The following is a 16,345-nucleotide window of genomic DNA, read 5'->3' as shown; positions in this document are numbered from 1 at the left end:
CTGGAACTGGCTCCCTGTTCCCACACCTGGGGAGAAGGGGAGCCAGGCCTGGGTGTGGTTGTAAGTCAGGGGCTCAGTCCTCAGCTGGAGAAAGTGGTTCCCTCCCTGGAGGGCTGTGTGACAGCACAGAACCTGCCTGCGTCTGCCCCCCCCTCCCCCCGGCACAGTGGCTGGGCTGAGGACTCAGTCTTCAGAAGGATAAGGCCGCCATTTCTCTGGAGTGCTGTGGGAAAATACAAAGCCTGCCTGCATCCACCACCCTGGGGGCTCACGGCGAGGGCGGTGGCTCAGTCCACAGTAGAAGAAGGCGGTCCTCCCTGAGGTGCAGTGGCACAGGCGGCAGCACAGATAAAGCCACCTGGGACCACATATCGCACTGAGAGGCTCTTCCCCAGCGCCAGAGCACACGGAGTGGGACTTTGAATCCTAGCCAAGTGCAGGGTCAGGAGAGTTGGTGGAGAGAGAAGAACCTCCCTGTCTGCACCCGTGGCACAGTGAGGATGACTCAAACTGAGTCCACCCGGTCGGTTCTGTGGAGAAGAGACTGGGAGATCACCATTCCCTCCCATCACCGCCACCACCACCATGGCAGAGCCTTAGGGATCACTCCCAGGGTCCATAGTGGAGGTGGGTCCAGTCTAGACCAAACCACACCCCTTCCTACTGGGTAACAGCATATCCACCAGAGCAGCACAGATCCTGTGGACAGCTACTCCCGACAAGAAGTGCAGCATTGCCTGGATTAACTCTATGTCAGTTCTGGATATATAGATGTATTCCCCCCCCCCACCACCCCCGCCTTTCTCCTCCTTATCTCTTCCCTCCCCCAGGCTGGTTACTCTGGTTATTGGTCTGTCTAAACAGACATATTTAATCCATTGTCTTGATATATGTTGTACTCCTCCTTCTTTACACTCCTTTCTCTCTGTCTGGAATAATCAAGCCATATAGTTTCTCTCTCTCTGGGTAACTTTATCTTCGTTACATTTTCCCCACCTCCATTTCTCTCATTTCATCAACACCGCCTCCACCCTCTTCTTTGCTTGTATTCAGTGTTATTGGGTTTTTTGTTTTTAGTCTTTAGGGTTTTATTTTTGTTTATTTGTCTGTTTGTGTTATTTGTGTGTTTGCATGTTTTTGTCTCCTGTTTGTCTATCTATTTTCCTTTACAGGGCTACTCCAAGGAACAAATCAAAGCACACCTGGTGGAGCGTCCAAAATATTACTATGAGTAGGGTAACAAAATAACCAAAGTCACAACACAGAGAGTAAGTAACAATCCCCGGAAAAAAAAAACCTCCTAAAGGGCCAGGACCTGGAAAGTGTATGACCCTCCTTTAATATAGCAGTGCTCGCAGGTGCAGAGCACACAAGTTTTTAAAACACATAAGATACAGAAAACTAGCCAAAATGATGAAACAGAAGAATTCTCCTCAGAATAAATTCCAGGAAGTAGCAACAGCTAGTGAATTGATCAAAACCAATTAAAGCAATATAATGGAACAAAAATTTAGAATAATAGTCATAAAATTATCTCTGGGCTTGAAAAAAGCATAGAGGACAGAAGAGAATCTCTTCTACAGACATCAAGGGACTAAGAAAAATCATGAGGAGCTAAAAAATGCTATAAATGAGGTGCCAAATAAAATGGAGGTGGCCACAGCGTGGATTGAAGAGGCAGAGGAGAGAATAGGTGAATTAGAAGAAAAATTATGGAAAAAGAGGAAGCTGACAAAAAGATTTAAAAAATTCAGGAGTATGAGGGGAGAATTATAGAACTAAGTGATGCAATCAAATGGAACAATATCCATATCATAGAAATTCCAGAAGAGGAAGAGGGAGAGAAAAGGGCTGAAGGTGTACTTGAATGAATCATAGCTGGGAATTTCCCTGGTCTGGGGAAGGAAAAAGGCATTGAAATCCAAGAGGCACAGAGAACTCCCTTCAGACGTAACTTGAATCAATCTTCTGCATGACATATCATAGTGAAACTGGCAAAATACAAGGATAAAGAGAGAATTCTGAAAGCAGCTAAGGATAAACGGGCCCTAACATACAAAGGTAGACACATAAGGGTAGTAGCAGACCTATCTACTGAAACTTGGCAGGCTAGAAAGGAATGGCAGGAAATCCTCAATGTGATGAACAGAAAAAATATGCAGCCAAGAATCCTTTACCCAGCAAGTCTGTCATTCAGAATAGAAGGAGAGATAAAGGTCTTCCCAAACAAACAAAACTGAAGGAATTCATCACCACCAAACCAGCCCCACAAGAAATCCTAAGGGGGATTCTGTGAATGAAATGTTGCAAGGACCACAAAGTACCAAAGACACCACTACAAGCATGAAACCTACAGACATCACAATGACTCTAAACCCATATCTTTCTATAATAACACTGAATGTAAATGGACTAACTGCTCCAACCAAAAGACATATGGTATCAGAATGGATAAAAAAATAAGACCCATCTATTTGCTGTCTACAAGAGACTCATTTTAGACCTGAGGACACCTTCAGATTGAAAGTGAGGGGATGGAGAACTATCTATCAAGCTACTGGAAGTCAAAAGAAAGCTGGAGTAACCATACTTATATCAGACAAATTAGACTTTAAATTAAAGGCTGTAACAAGAGATGAAGAAGGGCATTATATAATAATTACAGGGTATATCCATCAGGAAGAGCTAACAATTATAAATGTCTATGCGCCGAATATAGGAGCCCCAAATATATAAAACAATTAATCACAAACATGAGCAACCTTATGGATAAGAATGCGGTAATTGCAGGGGACTTTAATACCCCACTTACAACAATGCATAGATCATCTGGACACAAGATCAGTAAAGAAACAAGGGCCCTAAATGATACATGGGATCAGATGGACTTGACAGATATATTTAGAACTCTGCATCCAAAAGCAACAGAATATACTTTCCTCTTGAGTGCACATGGAACATTCTCCAAGAGAGATCCCATACTGGGTCACAAAATAGCCCTTCATAAGTATAAAAGAATTGAGATCATATCATGCACACTTTCGGACCACAATGCTATGAAGCTTGAAATCAACCCAGGAAAAAGTCTGGAAAACCTCCAAAAGCATGGAGGTTAAAAAACACCCTACTAAAGAATGAATGGGTCAACCAGGCAATTAGAGAAGAAATTTAAAAATATATGGAAACAAAGGAAAATGAAAATACAACAATCCAAATTCTTTGGGATGCAGCGAAGGCAGTCCTGAGAGGAAAATACATTGCAATCCAGGCCTATCTCAAGAAACAAGAAAAATCCCAAATACAGACTCTAACAGCACACCTAAAGGAACTAGAAGCAGAACAGCAAAGACACCCCAAACCCATCAGAAGAAGAGAAATAATACACTGTTGGTAGGAATGCAAACTGGTGCAGCCACTCTGGAAAACAGTGTGCAGGTTCCTCAAAAAATTAAAACTAGATCTACCCTGTGACCCAGCAATAGCACTGCTAGGAATTTACCCAAGGGATACAGGAGTGCTGATGCATAGGGGCACTTGTACCCCAATGTTTATAGCAGCACTTTCAACAATAGCCAAATTATGGAAAGAGCCTAAATGTTCATCAACTGATGAATGGATAAAGAATATGTGGTTTATATATACAATGGAATACTACTTGGCAATGAGAAAAAATGAAATATGACCTTTTGTAGCAACGTGGATGGAACTGGAGAGTGTTATGCTAAGTGAAATAAGTCATATATAGAAAGTCAGATATCATATGTTTTCACTCTTAGGTGGATCCTGGAACCTTAACAGAAGGCCATGGTGGAGGGGAAAGAAAAAAAAGGAGGGAGGCAAACCATAAGAGACTCTTAAAAACTGAGACTAAACTGAGGGTTGATGGGGGGTGGGAGGGAGGGGTGGGTGTTGGGCATTGAGGAGGACACCTGTTGGGAGGAGCACTGGGTGCTGTATGGAAACCAATTTGACAATAAATTTCATATTAAAAAAAAGTGACACACCTAGAACAGTAAATCCTATACCATATATGGTCTGAAATATAGTAAGCATTAGTTAAGTTTTTGTCCTAGCCATTAAAAAGTACATATTTGGGGAACAATATAAGATAATAAAAAGTACTCTAAATAATAGAGGTGGATCTATTGATCCTTTATCAAAAGAAAATTGAAGGCTTTTAATAACATAAACTTTACATTGAGTAAAAACTTAAAAAAAATAAATTTCATATTAAAAAAATCACCTCATCAACATAACAGAAGTCACCTTTATCTTTCTCATCACTGGGGGGAAATTTCAAGGATTTTAGGAGTTCTGTGCCAGAAACAGGAACAAAGACCAAATATGTATTTCTTACTATTAATTACAATATCACAGGACACTTTGCATCACTTTGCCTGAGTAGCATCGTGGGAATTCTGTCTCGTCCCCATTCTGCATCCTCCACCCACTAATTGGCTCCTCAAGGAGCACTCCCTTAATAAATCACTTGCACATAAATCTTTATTTCCAGGTCACATTCTGGGGATCTGGACAAAAGGTGGAATAAAATGGGTACAGGAGCAAGTGAGATGGGCAATAGTTGCTAAGTAAGGGAAAACACCTTCACAAGGTCACTTTCTTATATACTTATCAAACATGCCAAGTGTGCTGGGTGGCTTGATATGGAGAGTTTGACAAGGCATTGCCAACTAGTTGGGCCTTGGATAAAAGAGGACAGCCTCAGAATAGCCTTGGTTTTTGACATGTACCACTTTCAGTTCCAGTGCAAGGGCATCTAGAATGAGCAGCCTCTTTTCACTCCTTCAGATGTGAGTTTTCATAACAGGTGATAAAAGATTCTAACGTGGGGCACCTGGGTGCCTCAGTCGGTTAAGCGTCTGACTTCGGCTCAGGTCATGATCTCACAGTTAATGAGTTCGAGCCCCGCACCGGGTTCTGTGCTGACAGCTCAAAGCCTGAAGCCTGCTTCAGATTCTGCATCTCCCTCTCTCTCTCTCTTCCTCCCCTGCTTGTACTCTGTCTCTCTCAAAAAAATTAATAAATGTTAAAAAAAAGATTCTAATTAATCTTGCACCTACCTGAAGGATGGATCAGAAAGGGATCCAACACTATTTGCTCTTCATAGTAAAGCGACCAATTAATGTTTCTTGAAATCACTGTTGTTTAATTATAAAATTCCATAGTGCCACCAGTGGATGGTCTACAGGAGGGTGAGCAAGCAGGAGTTTGAGGTAAATACAATCACCATCTTTTCAGGAATATTCACAATTGTGGGTCACTGGCCTGGCTTGCAAGGCAGAGCCTATGTTTGGGATAACAAAGCACTTACCAGGATCCAAATGTTTTCCAAAAATTTAAGAAGGAAAAGGAAAAAAAATAGGGCATGATGGAAATTTTGTGTGTACTTAAAATGTTTTAAAATCTTCCTCCAGGGTCTTCTGGGTGGCTCAGTTGGTTAATCATCTGACTCTTTTTTTTTTTTTTTTTTTTTTTCCATTTTAACTTACCTCTTTATTTTTTTTTTTATTTTTTAATATATGAAATTTACTGTCAAATTGGTTTCCATACAACACCCAGTGCTCATCCCAAAAGGTTCCCTCCTCAATACCCATCACCCACCCTGCCCTCCCTCCCACCCCCCATCAACCCTCAGTTTGTTCTCAGTTTTTAACAGTCTCTTATGCTTTGGCTCTCTCCCACTCTAACCTCTTTTTTTTTTTTTTTTCCCTTCCCCTCCCCCATGGGTTTCTGTTATGTTTCTCAGGATCCACATAAGAGTGAAACCATATGGTATCTCAATGTTTATAGCGGCACTCTCAACAATAGCCAAATTATGGAAAGAGCCTAAATGTCCATCAACTGATGAATGGATAAAGAAATTGTGGTTTATATACACAATGGAATACTACGTGGCAATGAGAAAAAATGAAATATGGCCTTTTGTAGCAACATGGATGGAACTGGAGAGTGTGATGCTAAGTGAAATAAGCCATACAGAATCATCTGACTCTTGAATTCAGCTCAGGTCATGATCTCACAGTTAGTGGGATCAAACCCCAAGTCAGGCTTCACACTGACAGCACAGAGCTTGCTTGGTATTCTCTCTCTCCCTCTCTCTCTCTGCTCCTCCCCTTCACTCCTGCCCCCCAAACTCAAAATAAATAAATAAACTTTGAAAAAATAAAATAAAATTTTTGTCTTAATAAACATAAAGGATGTTTAAAAAGTGTTCCCATTGTCTTTGATTAAAAAGAAAAGCAGTTTGGAATATCAGAAATTCACTTGGAATTACCTTCACATCAATTCAGATGAGGGTCTCGTCTTAGGATCTCCCACATCTCGTCCTTTTGGAACAAGAACAAGCGTGTAAATGTGCTGCTTCAAGGATACCACCAGTACATAGAGAGATTATCATTTTTTTAAACAAAATTCTCCTTCTTTGGATTGCAACTAATTCTTTTTTTTTATCTGTCAAATGGGATTATTTTTTACATGAAATTTATTGTCAAATTGCTTTCCATACAACACCCAGTGCTCATCCCAACAGGTGCCCTCCTCAATGCCCATCACCCACTTTCCCCTCCCTCCCACCCATCATCAACCCTCAGTTTATTCTCAGTTTTTAAGATTGCAACTAATTCTTAAATATCATTGTGATTAAGCTGAGTGGGAACAGGCTTAAACCAGCAAGTTGTACTGGAAGAATACTTCTTGGTGAAATTGCTTTATAGATTGAGGGGGTGAAACACCCCACATCACAATATGACTTCCCCTAACATCTTGTCTTTTTATTATCAACGGCAAACATGCGTTGAGTACCTGTTATGTGTGTCACACTGAATTGCATGCTGGACATGTTTTTAATGTCTGTTTAAGGAGGATTTTACCTGTGAGTGGTTTTCAAGGCCATTGAAAGAAAGACAGTTTAGCTGCATAGAAGGTTCAGATCTAGAGGACAAAGGGACGGAGGCAGAGCAATATACATGGAGATCTCCTTGACGCTGTGCGCAAGGTGGTTTGCTCAGAGAGGAAGGCCCTAATCCATCTGTGTATGAGTCAGGTTGTGTGGGTGTCCAAGCCAGCCAAGGGCACCAATCCACCAACAGCATCAAATGCTGTAGCCCCAAAATAAGTAGCTATCCCTTTTGGGGGGATTATTCCAGATAAGTCTGGATGGAATAGATACACATGTCTTTTGGCCTGGGGCATATCCCAGCTCTGCAATAAGTCAGTTTGGTCTAATGGCTACCTACCTCTCTGGACTCAGATTCCGATCCCAAACCTTCTCTTTTTGATCAATGGACCATTAATGTCTATGGTGGCACCAACTGTGCTTCCTGGGCCAGTACCCATTCCTCTTCAAGTGGTCCCTTGACTTACCTTTGGGTAACTATGGCCAGGAGCAGCATTACAGTGAGGGGCCTTTGAGAAGCTGTGAATGTAGGAATTCAGAGTTCAGAATATGAGGTCAATGTGCTTGAGCCCTGGTGATACTTTTACCAGCTGAGCAGCCTTAAGCAAGCAACTTACCCTCTCTGAGCTTTAGTCTCCTCATCTATAAAAGGAGGATAATCATAGCTCCTGCCTCCTGGTGAACATGAAGTGACTGAATCTATGTGCTTGGCACATTCTAAGTGCCGAATGCAGGTTAATTATGATTGTTGTCACCCCACCATCGTGTATAGTCTCAGCAGACGTGTCAGTCAGCAGGCCCAGGCCATTCCAGGGGTGAGCACATGACTCACACTAGGCCAGTCAAACTACTTCCCCTCCGAATTTGATTCTTGGACCAAGTAAAAGACAGAGAAATTCATGGAGCCAGTTTATTCCAAGATGGTGTCGTGAGGATGCCACTCATGTGTGTTTACCTCCCAGCTCTCTGGATGGCTGGGTCCCAGACCTTCCTAAGACCTAGCTGTTGAAGCCTCCCTCTTGAAACCTGGGAGATGTCCCATGTCCTTCCAATACATCCCTGCTTTGCTAAGTTATTCAGAATCTGTTTCCTTTGTTTGTAATTAAAGCACCCTGACCAACTCAGGGACCCTTCATAACATTGGGCCACTGCATTCTTTGTGTGTTTGAGTCCTCTGGTTTGCTCAGCCACATTCTCTGGAATGGAAAAAGGTAAAGGATTTCTGCCTGTAGAGATGTGGTAGACATCAGAGATCCACCACACAGATCCCCTTTGAGGAAAGATATGCCCAGTGGCATAAAGGTGACCCCAAAACTTAGTGGCATGAAACAATCATTTGTTTGGCTCATGGTTTCTGTAGGTGAGAAATTCAGACAGTGCAGAGCAGGGACAGTTTGTCTTTGTTCCAAAAGGTCTGAGGCCTGAGCTGGAAGACTCCAAGGCTAAGTGATGGAATCATCTGACTTCTCATTCCCTTGCCCAAAGGCATTTGATGCTGGCTATTGGCTGAGATCTTGGCTGGGGATGTGGCCAGAACACCTACCTGTAGCCTCTCTCTGGGACCTGGGCTGGGTTCCCGGGGCAGTGTGGGGAATCAGACAGAGCCAGATGGAAGTTGTATGGCTTTTGATGACTTGGCCTCAGAAGTCACAGCGTCCCTCCCCCCACAATCTGTGTCCAACTTCAAAGGGAGGGAAAAAGAGGGAGTAGCAAAGTTATAGAAGAGCATGAGGGACCCAAAATAGTGCTTGGGCCACTTTTGGAAAATATCATTTGCCACAGGTATGTTCCTTTAAAGAGAAAATCGAAATAGTGAGGTTTCGATCAACAGGAGAGGCACCATGGATGCAAGAAGGCAATATACAAATACCAGGATATAGAAGGAAAAAATGGTGGAAACATACAGATAATGTTAAATATCCATATGTTTGTATCTCACAAGTAAAACCATTAAAATAAGCTTGGAAACACCTAAATGCTTAACCTCATGTAGACCATGACCCAAACTACAATACTTGCAGCCTTTGGAAATACAGTCTAATAGTCACCCAGGAAAATTTGGTATTCCCTCATTACAGCCCTTGACTCCAACCACAAGGCTACATGAAGGAGACCTTGCTTGGGAGTGAAAGGAGATGGCTGGATCAGACTGGTGGTAAAAGCCTTGCTTCTACCTTAGAGATAATACCAGAGATGAGCCAGCTATTTCCCAAGGGAGTAGAAACTGATGTCACCTTTGCTTCTGCAATGGGCACTGCTTATACCCTGTTCACATTGCCTTGAGACTAACAATTCCTACCCATGCCAACCCTCTGTCCTGTTCTTAGTGCCCAGGACCCTGAGGCCAAGAAAGCTGTCCAGCAGAAGCCTCTCTGTTCCAGAATTTGCTTAGCCCTTGAATGGGGCAAGTCAGAAGTTCCAGGGGCTGATGCGCCAGGAGCAGCCCTCAACCCATGGGAGTTGGAGAAAAAGTCTGAAGAGTGCTATATCCCAGGGCCCAGAAGGACTGAGCCTCTCTTTTTCTCTGTCCCACTTCCTTACTCCCCTACAGGGAATGCTGCTTGGCACCATCTCCAAACAAACTAGTAGCCTTCAAATCCCAAATCCCTTCAAATTAGGGCTGGCTTCTGGATGATCTCAACCAAAACTTGCCATCGATGATCCTGGGAAATAGGAAATGGAGGTAGAGGGGAGAATCAAAGAAGCAAGCAGCTTGGTATGTCCTACAAGTGGGACTTGGAATTTTAGGTCTGTTTGTGTATTAGAATAATCACTGTTACATGTGATGATGATAAATTTCCAAAAGTGACCATATTTGGATTGTACCCTTGTAAGCTGCAGGATCACAAAGCTTCATTGATAAGCAATATAAGGCTACAAAGAGCAAGGTAGGACTTCAGGCAGGTCCTTAACTGCTATCATCCACTATTCTTATTTGTAAAATGGAAGTAACAATAGCAATTATTGTGTAAATTGGTTATATAAATATTAAGTGATCTTAATGTCTTTGAAAGAGTACCTGGAAAGCAGCAAAGGTTCAGAAAAAAATTACTGTTTTTATATCCACAAAGTTTCTTCTTGAAGTCTTAGAGTTACCTTAAATAAAACTGATCCAAAACTGAACTCACCAACTTCCCCCACATCCATTTCTATCCGCATTCTCCACCATATACCTAGAATGATTAGTTGCTAATAGTTGGGAAGCAACTCAAACTGGCTTAAGCAATAAAGGTTTAGCTAAGCAATAACCTTTGGGGTAAATTGGCTAGAGCCAATGACTAGAGCCCCCAAGCAGGGCTGGTGTTGGGCCAAGTTGGTCTCTGCATCCGGTATTACTCTTCTTATTTCCTAGACCTCCCTTATCAAGGCTGGCTTCATTCGTGGCAGATTCACCCTTGTGGGGCAGCTCTGACTATGTGCTCACTCACACATGCTGCCAGTGGGGTCCCTTCCACACAAAACCAATTCCTGGGCTTTATAGCCTAGATGGGCCAAGGGGAGGGAATAGTGCTGACTGGTTTCTGACAGAACAACCTGTCCCAACCTGAGGATTACTGTGTCATCCTTAAGAGGATCAAGGATGGACATGGGAACAATAATAGGAGTGAAACTTGCAAGAGAAGGGGGAACGAATGCTGGATGGCCAAAAGCATCAGAAAATATAGACCTCACCTACCTCACTTCAGGCCCCTCCTTTCACCAGTTGTTTATGTTAGAAAGCATCAGTCCTTTCTCTTCCTTTCTCCTCCATCCCCCAGTTTCCATGACTTTTTTATTAATCGATTTCCTAAATATCTTTCCAATCCATCCTCTTTTCTGCATTCCCATTTTAATGTCTTATCTTGCCCAGGCTGCCGCAGTGGTTTCAGCAGCAGTTGGAAGTCAGAAGCCTCACCTGATATGTTTTTAACAAAAACGGAATAAAAGAGTTATTCACTCTGTAATGGAAAGGGTAAAAAGTGAACTCTAAGGAGTCTTGAAAGTAGCAACCACAGGAAGCAAGTACCATTTCTAGGCATGAGAGATAAAAGAGAAGAGGCTGAAGTACAGAAACTTAGAAGCATAGAGAAGGGGCTCCATGGAACTGAAATTCAGACCCTTGAAGAGGGACCCTGGCCAGCTGTGCTGAGTCTTTAAGCAGAACGAGGAAGTAGTTCTGCAAGTATTATAACAACTGCAAATTGCTCAAATGGAAGATGAGCATTTGCTGCTGGGGTGAAGTGAGGCTGGGGAGATGCTGTCAAGGACAGGAAGTAAGTGGGAATGGGAAGCAGTCAGGAAGTGTGGCTAAGGCCATGTCCATGTGAAGGACCGGAAAAAGAAAGTCCTTCTTACTCTAGTCTTGCGGTCTCCTTCGAGCACCCCATTTTGCCAGAGTCTGGGCAAAGCAGAGATGAGATTTGCAGATTCTGAACCCTAGCACTACAGAGCAGAGTATAAAGGATGACTTAGAGCTGAGAGACAAGATCCTAATCACTGGCTTCCTAAACAGTCCCCCTTTTCACTCTTCACTTTCCAATCTATTCTCCATCCCAGCTGCCTCAACTAACACCCAAATGCATCATGGCTGGACTGATGAAAAACTAGTAGTAGTTTCAATAGGGAACAATGTGCGGTGGGGAAAGGATGTGCAGTCATGTTGAAAAAAACATCAAAGTAAATGCAGTCTACCGGGTGCTGTATGTAAGTGATGAATCACTAACTTCTACACCTGAAACTAATATTGCACTGTATGTGAACTAGCTGGACTTAATTAAAAATTTAGACTCCACACACCTCCCCCCAAACAAAAGAAAGAAAGAAGGTGCTCTCTAGTGGCCAGTACCATACTCATGCTGTGAGTAAAGATTTAGATTTTGCAAAATGACCCCTGATGTGAAATTAGCCATGACAATTTGAATGTTATTGGCTTTGTAGGATTCTTCTTGCTTTGAATTTGCAAAATATTTAATAGTTGCATATATGATGTGGTCTGAGAAGGTGAACATATATCTGTACATACTTAAATGACAGTTTTATTATAATGAATATGAGTCAACACTGGGAGTCTGCAAGATTTGTTTCCCTTTAAAATGGGTCGATGCATTGCTTACATTGGTAACAAGAAGGATGCCATCTGATTGGTGGCCAGGAGGTCTGGTAGCCCCGATTCCATGGTCCCCTGGCCTGCAGGATGAGAGAAAGGCAGAACCATGAGCACGTGTGAAGGAGAAATGCTGTTACATGTTGGGGATGTGTTGAGGGCTGGCGAAGTTTGGTTGGGAGTCAGAGATGTGGGGGCCAACTAGGTAATAGGAGTGGAAGGATGATTCAAGAAAGAAAGGCAGAGAAGCATTTAGTATTATTAAAAATAATACTGTGCTTGGAAATGTTGTTGCTGATTAATCATCCATCTGTATCCACTCAGTGAAGGTCAGGTGTGCTGAGGGGGTGAGAAAAATGACGAGGATCCATCAGAGAAGATGGGTAATGTGGCATTTGAGTTGGGCCCTTAAAAGGATTAAAGAGGTTTTTTTCTTTTAAAGGTTTTTTTAAAATGTTTTTTTTCTTTGAAAGAGAGAGACAGACAGACAGACAGACAGAGAGACAGAGAGACAGAGAAAGCACACATGAGCAGGGGAGGGGCAGAGAAAGTGGAGAGAGAATCCCAGGCAGGTTCTGCTCTGTCAGCTCAGAGCCCAACTCAGCCCTTGAACTCACAAACTCACAAAACATTAGATCATGACCTGAGCTGAAACCAACAGTCTGAGGCTTAACCAACTGGCCAACCCAAGTGTCCCTGACTGGAGAGGTTTTAAGAGGCAGAGAACTAGGGTAAAGTCCTTCCAGGCTAAGGGAAGGGGCCAGGGCCTAAGATACCCAAGGGAGAAGGACAAGTGAGGCACCAGGTGACTGACCACAGGGCTTGAATTCCACATAAGGGAGTGGGGAATTTATTCTGAAATAAAGTTGGAGACCCTCTGCTGTTTACTGAGGGAGGGGGTGCAAAATTTGTTATCGAATTTGTTATCTTCATTTTCATTTTCCCATCAGGGAAGGTGAGATTTGGAGACATTGGTGAGACCCCCAAGATCACAGGACATTTAAACAGGTGTGAAGGAGCCGTTCCTGCCCCCTGCCTCCTTGTCTATGCAGGAACATCACTCCTACTCCTGTTTTCCCTGCAGCTCAGGGAAACTAGGGGTTAACACTATGTGCCTGGCTGGCATCCGGAGTCAAATGCCTCATTTGCATCTCTCTCTGGCCCACAGGGAGGGAACCCTCAGCATCCTCCCAGACTCTGTTCTAGCAAAGCTGGGACTGAAGGTGTTCACAGGCCCCCAGTTCATCTGGGAGATGTATAACCATGCAGCTCTCCCTGAGCTGCCATTAGTGCTTTATCTGAAAAGGCCAAACAGTTCCTGCCCTGTAAATTATACCTCATTTCTTTAAAAAAAAAATGTGTGTGGATGGAGAAGGGGCAGAGGGATGCATGGGAAGAGACACGGAAAGGGGGGCAGCAAAGAAGGATAATAGATAAAATAAATGGGTTTGGGGCATGCCTTTTGACTATTTTGCTTTAGTCTATTGATTTGGATTTTTCCCCCTTCCCTAGGAGTAATCAATTTTTCGGTGGATGGGCAGAATACAATAATTTCAAGCAAACTCTTCAAATGGGTTGTCATTAATTTGCCTTTTGCTGGTCCTTATTCACTCAGAGTAAGATGTGTTTTGCTTTCTCCAAACACTATTGGAGGAATACTCTGGGGATTTCCTGGGGCTGATTGGCACAGGGCAGGGAATGTGGGCTTAGGATGGGGCGAGCAGAGCTGGTGCCGACTAATGAAGGCACTGTGTTTGTTCATCTTTACAGAGTCACTTATTACCACTAATTGGGAGGGACAGTTCAAATAAGCACAGAGGAGCAGTTATCACATGAGCGTGACATGGTTTTAAAGAGAACTTCATGACTCCCTGAACTCCTGCCGCAGGCTGGCTGGACGCCTGGGCCTTGAGCCTCCACAGAGTGCAGGCTTTGTCAGGGCACCCCATAGAAGTCAGCAGCCTTAAGAAAGCTAGGTTTGGCAAGTCATTGCAGGGAGCCACAGACAGACACGCAGCTGCCTGGGACACTTAGAAAGTCAACAGCTGACGGAAGGGGAGGACTCTGAGTTTGGCTATAATGGACTTGAAGATGTGATTGGAATTAATTTGCAGAACATAGAGGTTGTTTTCTTTAAAGGGCCCAATTGGTTTTAAAGAACATTCATTTGTATCAGCATTAAAATATTAATAACTCAACTTACATCTCCTAGGGTTCTGCCACTGTATCTTTTGATTATTTCCCTTGTAAGAAAACATTAATTTCCTCTACAGTCTGTTAAATCAATATGAGTGAATGTACCATGTCCATCTCAATAGTATGGCCAATATTTCCCAATTATTTGGTTGCATTTGTGCAAAGCAATTAGTCATTAGTCAATGCTATCAAAAAACTCCTGGATTTTCCAGAGCTCCACAAAGAAGTAGTGTCCCCAATCCTTTCATTCTACAAAAGTTGTAGTGCCTACAATGAACCAGGATCCACTTTAGGAACTGGGTAGGAACTGGGGACACAGCCATGAAGGAAATGAAGTCCCTCCTATCCTGGGTTTTCATTCCCCTGGAAGGTGGGGACATGGAGAGTAAGCAAGTGATGAACAAGGTCATTTCAAACAAGGTGCCAGTTCTGGAAACAACAGAGCAGTCTATGCTCAAGCTTTTGAGATGCCTGCTTTTAGTCTTGCAGAAAACAAGATCAAGCAACTCTGACAAGTCTATGGTGGAGCTCAGAACTTTGCAAGGATTCTAGGTAAGGCTAAATTTAGTTTCCTGTTTGTAGATTCCAGAAATACAAAACCTTCTGATTCAAATTATAATCCTGTCCCAAGGAAGTGTGTGAAAGATTGACTATTGTCAACTGAGAAAATTTGTCATAAGTCAAAGTCCTGGTGCCAAGGCATGGCACCTTTCCTTGGGGCTGGTTTCATAACCACTCTCTTTTGGTTCATGGTTGTTCTCATGATTCATAAAAACTACACACATACACATACACACAATCATCGTCATCATCATCATCATCATTATCATCATCATCACACATACACACATATCCAACTTATAGATAGTAGCATCTTAGGAAGGAAAAAAAGTCATTTCCTTTCTCCTGGACACTAAAAATTGTATTATCTATTTATGACAGAGGCAGATGGTGTGTATCTAGGCTTCCACTTAGAAAGTATTTTCAAGAAGGTGACTGACCTTCCCCAGTGAGGAGAGCAGATCTAAAAAAGGAGCATCAGTTTATGAAATTCATTTTAGCATTCTGGCAAACCTTTGCATTTGTTTTGAAATTTGAATAATGAGCTATTAAATCAGACTAGTGAGTAAGCAGCCGAATGCTGTCCTGGAGAGACTTAGTACTTAACAAGAAACTAGGTTTGGGTTTCTCAGCCTGAAAAATAGGAAATTATTTGCTGGGCAATACATTCCATTTTAGATTTCCTGTGATATATTAAGAAAGAATTTGTTGTTCATTGATACCTTCCAAGAGACCTCAACGTAGGAAAAACAATGCCCCCTTCACTTCTGCATGAATGCATTTGGTTCTTTTCTTCACATCTGGAAGTCATTTATTTTGCCCTGAGACATCTGCAGGGGCTGTTGACATACAATGAAGGCAGCAGAGCTGGCAAGCATGGTGAGACCTTGGACCATCATCACTCTTGGTGAGGCCTGGCTTTGTTGGAAGCAAGAAGAGAACCCACTTCTCCACTGGGTGATGAGTACAGGTTGACCAATTAAGAAGCCAGTTGAATAAGCCTAAAATGCCTTTGCAGTGGGGGTTGGTGAGGGGGGGGCGGAATTTATGTTGCGAAAATGAATCCTTAATTTTAAGACCTGAAAGGAAAACGTCTGGCTCAGCTCTCTGTGGGATTTCTTTCTTAATGGGCCCGAGCACAAAATGTCTTTTTGTAGAATGTATATGTGTATATGACTAGATGTGTAACACTGAAATCTGTTGTTTTAAAAGAACTCCATGTGATGGCTGCTTTGGTCCCTTTTGTATTCTCGTAGGTCAGAAGAAGTCCTTGGAATCCACCCCCAACAAATGTTTGAGGGAACATATCGGGAGCACCAAGCTGGGTGCTTTGGAGAGGCAAAAAGCATCTGTTGATGAAGCCAGCCTGAGGTTCCTCCTCTGCTTTTGTGAAGAGCAGAGCATATGAAACTAGCCCACACTCCTAGGCCACAGGCTAAACTGTAGGGCTGTGCCATGTTGAGAATGAGCACGGTGCTCCAAATGCAGAATGAAGGATGTAGGAAAGGCCTCATTGATCTCACATCAGCATCCCATTCTCTGAAATACCTAAAATGCCACCTTAGAACTTTATGGGAGTAGTAAGCAAA

At 42.9% G+C, this 16,345-nt stretch overlaps 1 protein-coding gene across 1 annotated transcript in view; it reads right to left on the bottom strand.

Moving 5' to 3' along the window:
• Positions 1 to 5,087: 5,087 nt before the first annotated feature.
• The window catches only part of LOC144615810 (uncharacterized), a 32,158-nt gene continuing 20,900 nt past the window's right edge, over positions 5,088 to 16,345 (bottom strand). Inside the window, exons 3-5 of the mRNA XM_078443800.1 lie at positions 12,010 to 12,082; positions 6,296 to 6,347; positions 5,088 to 5,203 (exon numbers count right to left, since the gene is read on the bottom strand). Of these exons, the coding sequence (XP_078299926.1) occupies positions 6,326 to 6,347; positions 12,010 to 12,082 (95 nt within the window). The 3' untranslated portion in view covers positions 5,088 to 5,203; positions 6,296 to 6,325. The remainder of the gene's footprint in view (positions 5,204 to 6,295; positions 6,348 to 12,009; positions 12,083 to 16,345) is intronic.

Source organism: Panthera onca, chromosome A3 (genome assembly GCF_046562875.1).
Source record: "Panthera onca isolate mPanOnc1 chromosome A3, mPanOnc1 haplotype 2, whole genome shotgun sequence".
Classification (NCBI taxonomy): domain Eukaryota; kingdom Metazoa; phylum Chordata; class Mammalia; order Carnivora; family Felidae; genus Panthera; species Panthera onca.
The sequence above is the reverse complement of the archived record's forward strand: the minus strand, read 5'-3'. Positions and strand labels throughout refer to the sequence as shown.